The sequence below is a fragment of the Coturnix japonica genome, unplaced genomic scaffold, assembly GCF_001577835.2.
Source record: "Coturnix japonica isolate 7356 unplaced genomic scaffold, Coturnix japonica 2.1 chrUnrandom501, whole genome shotgun sequence".
Classification (NCBI taxonomy): domain Eukaryota; kingdom Metazoa; phylum Chordata; class Aves; order Galliformes; family Phasianidae; genus Coturnix; species Coturnix japonica.
The window spans coordinates 73,829-80,014 of NW_015439892.1; the positions used below are offsets into that span (position 1 = coordinate 73,829).

Genomic DNA, 6,186 nt, shown 5'->3' on the forward strand with positions numbered 1-6,186 from the left:
ATACCCCCCATTATCCCATAGACTCGGTCCGTTCCTTCCTCCGTCGGCGCCGTTGGGGCCGGTTTGACGAGGACGCGGAGCGACAGCGCGGGGCGGAAGCGGAGCAGAGACGGGCGGAAGAGGCCGAGCTGGCGGCCGCCATGACACCGGGAAGTCGTTGTTTGGTCAGTGTACCGGGACAGCCACAGCACCGCGGAACCATCGCGTACGTGGGTACGGAACCCAACGGAACCCAACGGGAACGGATGGGAACGGGGAAATAAATGGGAATGGGGGAACTAAATGGGACCGGGGGGACTTAAATGGGACCAGGGGAACCTAAATGGGATCCGGGGGACCCAAATGGGACTGGGGGGACCTGAATGGGATCCAGGGAACCTAAATGGGATCCAGGGAACCCAAATGGGACCGGGGAGACCTGAGTGGGGCTGGGGGAACCTGGGTGGCAAAGGTGGAACCCAAATGGGACTGGGGGGACTTAATTGGGACTGGGGGAACCCAAATGAGACCTGGGGAACCTGAATGGGATCCAGGGAACCTAAATGGGGCTGGGGGAACCCAGATGGGTCTGGGGGAACCTGAATGGGACCAGGGGAACTTAAATGGGATCCAGAGAACCTAAATGGGGCTAGGGGGACCTAAATGGGACTGGGGAACCAAATGGGATCAGGGGGACCTGAATGGGATCCAGGGGACCCAAATGGGACTACGGGGACCTAAATTGGACCAGGGGAACTTAAATGGGATCCAGGGAACCTAAATAGGACTGTGGGAACCTAAATGGGATCCAGGGAACCCAAATGGGACTGGGGAACCCAAATGGGACCGGGGAAACTTAATGGGACCAGGGGGACCTGAATGGGATCCAGGGAACCCAAATGGGGCTGGAGGAACCCAGATGGACTGGGGGACCCTAAATAGGGAATGGGGGAACCCAGATGGGAACCAGGGGACCCAAATGGGACTGGGGGGACTTAAATGGGACCAGGGAACCCAAATGGGACCTGGGGAACCTAAATGGGATCCAGGGAACCCAAATGGGACTGAGGTTGCAAAGGTGGAACCCAGATGGGACCAGGGGGACCCTAAATGGGACCGGGGGGACCTGAATGGGATCCAGGGAACCTAAATGGGGCTGGGGGAACCCAGATGGACTGGGGGACCCTAAATAAAGAATGGGGGAACCCAGATGGGAACCAGGGACCCCAAATGGGACCAGGTGAACCCAGGTTGCAAAGGGGGAACGTAAATGGGTCCAGGGGGACCCAGATGGGATCAGTGGAACCCAGATGGGAACCAGGGACCCCAAATGGGACTGGGGGAACTCAGATGGCAAAGGGGGAACCCAAATGGTACAGAGTTACCCCAAAAGGGGCTCTGGGTGCCCCCAAATGGCCTGTGTGACCCCAAAAACAGCACAGTGTGACTCTAAATGACCCCGTGTGATCTTAAGTGGCCTCATATGGCCCCAAATAACCCCATATGGCCCCAAATAACCCCACATGACCCCAAATAACCCCATATGGCCCCAAATAACCCCATATGGCCCCAAATAACCCCATATGGCCCCAAATAACCCCATATGACCCCAAATAACCCATATTGGCCCCAAATAACCCTGAAATGGCCCACAAGATAACCCCATAAGGCCCCAAAATAACCCCATATGGCCCCAACATAACCCCATATTGGCCCCAAGAATAACCCCATGTGGCCCCAAGCAGCCATCCAGTGCTCACCCATACCCCCCTTCTCTCTCCCCCACCCCATAGGACTCACTGACTTCAAACCCGGACATTGGGTTGGGGTCCGCTATGATGAGCCGGTGGGCAAACACGACGGCAGGTATTGGGGTGGGGGGATGTCCCCAATAGTCCCACTGCTGACCCCAATATCCCATTGCTGCCCCCCAATATCCACATTGCTTCCCCCAATATATCCATTGCTGACCCCAATATCCCATTGCTGTCCCCAATATCCCATTGCTGACCCCAGTATCCCATTGCTGTCCCCAATATCCCATTGCTGACCCCAATATCCCATTGCTGTCCCAATAATCCCATTGCTGACCCCAATATCCATTGCTGTCCCCAATAATCCCATTGCGTCCCCAATATTCCCATTGCTGAACCCCAAATATCCATTGCTGATCCCCAAATATCCCATTGCTGACCCCCAATTATCCCATGCTACCCCAGTATCCCATTTCTGTCCCCAATATCCCATTGCTGTACCCCAAGGTATCCCAATTGCTGACGCCCAATACCGCCATTGCTGAACCCCAGGTTATCCACATTTCTGTCCCCAATATCCCATTGCTGTCCCCAATATCCCATTGCTATGACCCCAGTTATCCATTAGTGACCCCCAGCTATCCCATTGCTGGCCCCAATATCCCATTGCTTATTGCCTATGCTGACCCCAATATCCCATTACTACCCCAAATATCCCACTGCTGACCCCAATATCCCATTGCTGTCCCCAAGTATCCCAGTTGCTAGAACCCCAATATCCCCTTAGCTGACCCCAATAGATCCATTGCTGTCCCATTATCCCATTGCTGACCCCAATATCCCCATTGCTGACCCCAATATCCCCTTGCTGTCCCCAATACCCTTGCTACCCCAATATCCCCTTGCTGGACCCCAATATCCCATTGCTGTCCCCCAATATTCCATTGCTGACCACAATATCCCATTGCCGACCCCATATCCCACTGCCGACCCCAATATCCCCTTGCCTGTCCCCAATGATCCCCTTGCTGACCCCAAGTATCCCATTGCTGTCCCCAAATATCCCATTGATGACCCCAGATATTCCCATTGCTGTCCCCAATATCCCATGCTGACCCCAGATATCCCATTTGCTGTCCCCAATATCCCATTGCTGTCCCCAATATCCTTGCTGGTCCCCAGTATTCCCATTGCTGTCCCAATATCCCATTGCTTGACCCCAGTATCCCATTGCTGTCACCAAAATCCCATTGCTGTCCCAATATCCCATTGCTGCCCCCAAGTACCCATTGCGGCCCCCAATATCCCATTGTGACCCCCAATATTCCCATGCTGACCCCCAATGTCCATTGCTGAACCCCCAATATCCATAGGGGTCCCCAATATCCCCATTACTGACCCCAATATCCCATTGCTGACCCCAATATCCATTACTGACCCCCAATATCCCATTGCTGTCCCAATACCCCATTGCTTGACCCCAGATTCCCATTTTGCTGTCCCCAATATCCCATTGCTGACCCCAATATCCCATCGCTGACCCCCATATCCCAATCGCTGACCCCAAATATTCCCATTCCTGACCCCAATAAAAATCCCGATTCCTGACCCCATATCCCATTGCTGACCCCCAGTATCCCATTGCTGACCCCAGTATCCCATTGCTGTCCCCAATACCCCATTGCTGACCCCAATATCCCATTGCTGACCCCAATATCCCATTGCTGACCCAAATATCTCATTTCTGTCCCCAATATCCCATTGCTGACCCCAATATCCCACAGGGGTCCCCAATGTCCCATTGCTGCCCCCAATATCCCATTGCTGCCCCCAATATCCCATTGCTGCCCCCAGTATCCCATTGCTGTCCCCAATATCCCATTGCTGACCCCAATGTCCCATTGCTGACCCCAATGACCCATTGCTGTCCCCATTATCCCATTGCTGACCCCAAATCCCCTCTATCCCCATAGTGTCGGTGGCCGCCGTTACTTCGAGTGCCCTCATCCTTATGGGGCCTTTGTCCGCCCTCAACGAGTCACGGTGGGGGATTATCCAGAGGAAGACGACGGGTTGGACGAGCTCTGAGGGCTGAATTTTGGGGTAAAACAAAGCGATTTTGGGACTATCGCCGCCTCCGCTCCTTCTGTCCTCACCTTCGGGGGTGGAGGTGTCCCATTGACCCCAAATACCCCAAAGTATGGGGGTATTTAACCCCATTCTTTATGGGGTTGGGTTTGGGGTAACGCTCAGCCCTAAAACCCCAACCCCAAAACCGTCGTTTTTCACCCCAAAATGACCCCAAAATGGTCGTTTTCACTCCACATTGATCCCGCTGACCCCAAAATCCCTATTTCTGTCCCCAAATTGGAGGGTGGAGCCCCAAAACCATCGTTTTTCACCCCAAAATGGGCCCCAAAATGGCCGTTTTCACTCCACATTAATCCGGCAGACCCCAAAATCCCCATTTCTGTCCCCAAATTAAAGGGTGGGGCCCCAAAACCATCATTTCTCACCCCAAAATGGGCCCCAAAAATGGCTGTTTTCACTCTACATCGATCCCGCTGACCCCAAAATCCCCATTTCTGTCCCCAAATTAGAGGGTGGGGCCCCCAAACCATCATTTTTCACCCCAAAATGGGCCCCAAAAATGGCCGTTTTCACTTCACATCGATCCCGCTGACCCCAAAATCCCCATTTCTGTCCCCAAATTAAAGGGTGGAGCCCCAGAACCATCATTTCTTACCCCAAAATGACCCCAAAATGGTCGTTTTCACTCCACATTGATCCCGCTGACCCCAAAATCCCCATTTCTGTCCCCAAATTAAAGGGTGGAGCCCCAAAACCATCATTTCTCACCCCAAAATTAACCCAAAAATGGCCGTTTTCACTCCACATTAATCCAGCTGACCCCAAAATCCCCATTTCTGTCCCAAGATTGGAGGGTGGGACCCCAAGACCATTGTTTCTCACCCCAAAATGACCCCAAAAATGGCCGTTTTCACTCCACATTAATCCGGCAGACCCCAAAATCCCCATTTCTGTCCCCAAATTAAAGGGTGGAGCCCCAAAACCATCATTTCTCACCCCAAAATGACCCCAAAAATGGCTGTTTTCACTCTACATCAATCCAGCGGACCCCAAAATCCCCATTTCTGTCCCCAAATTGGACAAATAGGATCCCCCTATTTTCCCTATTTTTCCCCCATTATTTCTGGGTCCTCATCTCCCCCCTTTTATACCCCAAGTGGGCGTGGCCTCCGCGTTAGCCCCGCCCCCTTCTCCACCTCAACCAATCTCGGACCGACCTTTGTTCTTATGGGCGTGGCCTCCATGTTACCCCGCCCCCTTTTCCCCCTCAACCAATCACGTACCGACCTTCGTTCTTATGGGCGTGGCCACCATGTTAGCCCCGCCCCATCCTTCCCCTCAACCAATCAAGGACCGACCTTCATCCTTATGGGCGTGGCCTCAGCGTTAGCCCGCCCCCTTCTCAACTCAACCAATCACGGACCGACTTCTGTCCTTCACTTCCCCTTCCGCTCTCCCCGCCCTTAAGTGGGCGTGGCCTCCGCGTTGGCCCCGCCCCCCTCATACCCCACAACCAATCACAGACCGATTTTCGTCCTTATGGGCGTGGTCTCCGCGTTAACCCCGTCAGCCAATCAGCGGCGGCGCTTTCGCCCAATCAACGCGGAGCGCGGCGGAAGCGGAAGTGACGCGAGGCAGCGCCCAGCGGTGAGTGCGGCCTAGTCCTCTCCGCCGCCCTAATTACCCGTTAATTAACGACTGTCACTAATTAACCCCTCAGGGCTCCGTTCTCAATGGCCGGGCCCGATCTCCGCCGTGAGGCCTTGGCGTTGTATCGCTCTTTACTCCGAGCAGCCGCTTCCCGGCCTGGATTCGCCGCTCGGATCCGTTCCGAGTTCCGTCGTTGCGCTTCGGTTCCGGTTCGGGACCGGCTCCGTTCCGAGCTGCTCCTTCGTCGCGGCCAACGGCAGCTGCAGACGCTGCGGGCACCGAGCACCGTCCGCATGGCCTTCTTCGGGCCTGCTACTTCCGCTACGGACACTTCCGGTTCCGCTGGTGGAGGAACTTCCGGTCTCACTTCCGGGTCTGGTGTGCGTTCAGGTTCTGGGTGCACTTCCGGTTCCGGGTCATGACCTCAATAAAGCCACAGTTGTCAATGGGTCGAAGGGGGCGTGGCTTGGTTTAGGGGGCGGGGCCTAAAGGGGGGGGCGGAGCCTGGGGAGGGGAGACCCCAAAAAGGACCCCAATGGACCCAAAATGAACCCAAAAGGACCCAAACAGGACCCAAAAAGAACCCCCAAGGGACCCTAAAGGGACCCCAAATGAACCCCTAAAAGACCCCCAAAGGGACCCCCAAAGGATCCCAACAGGAACCCAAAGGAACCCCTAAAGGACCCCAAAAGAACCTACAAAGGACCCCAAA

The 6,186-nt window shown here is 54.7% G+C and overlaps 1 protein-coding gene across 1 annotated transcript in view; it reads left to right on the top strand.

Moving 5' to 3' along the window:
* The window catches only part of TBCB (tubulin folding cofactor B), a 12,271-nt gene extending 8,410 nt beyond the window's left edge, over positions 1 to 3,861 (top strand). Inside the window, exons 3-5 of the mRNA XM_032441704.1 lie at positions 22 to 213; positions 1,773 to 1,845; positions 3,707 to 3,861. Coding sequence (XP_032297595.1) covers positions 22 to 213; positions 1,773 to 1,845; positions 3,707 to 3,821 — 380 coding nt within the window. The 3' untranslated portion in view covers positions 3,822 to 3,861. The remainder of the gene's footprint in view (positions 1 to 21; positions 214 to 1,772; positions 1,846 to 3,706) is intronic.
* Positions 3,862 to 6,186: the final 2,325 nt, after the last annotated feature.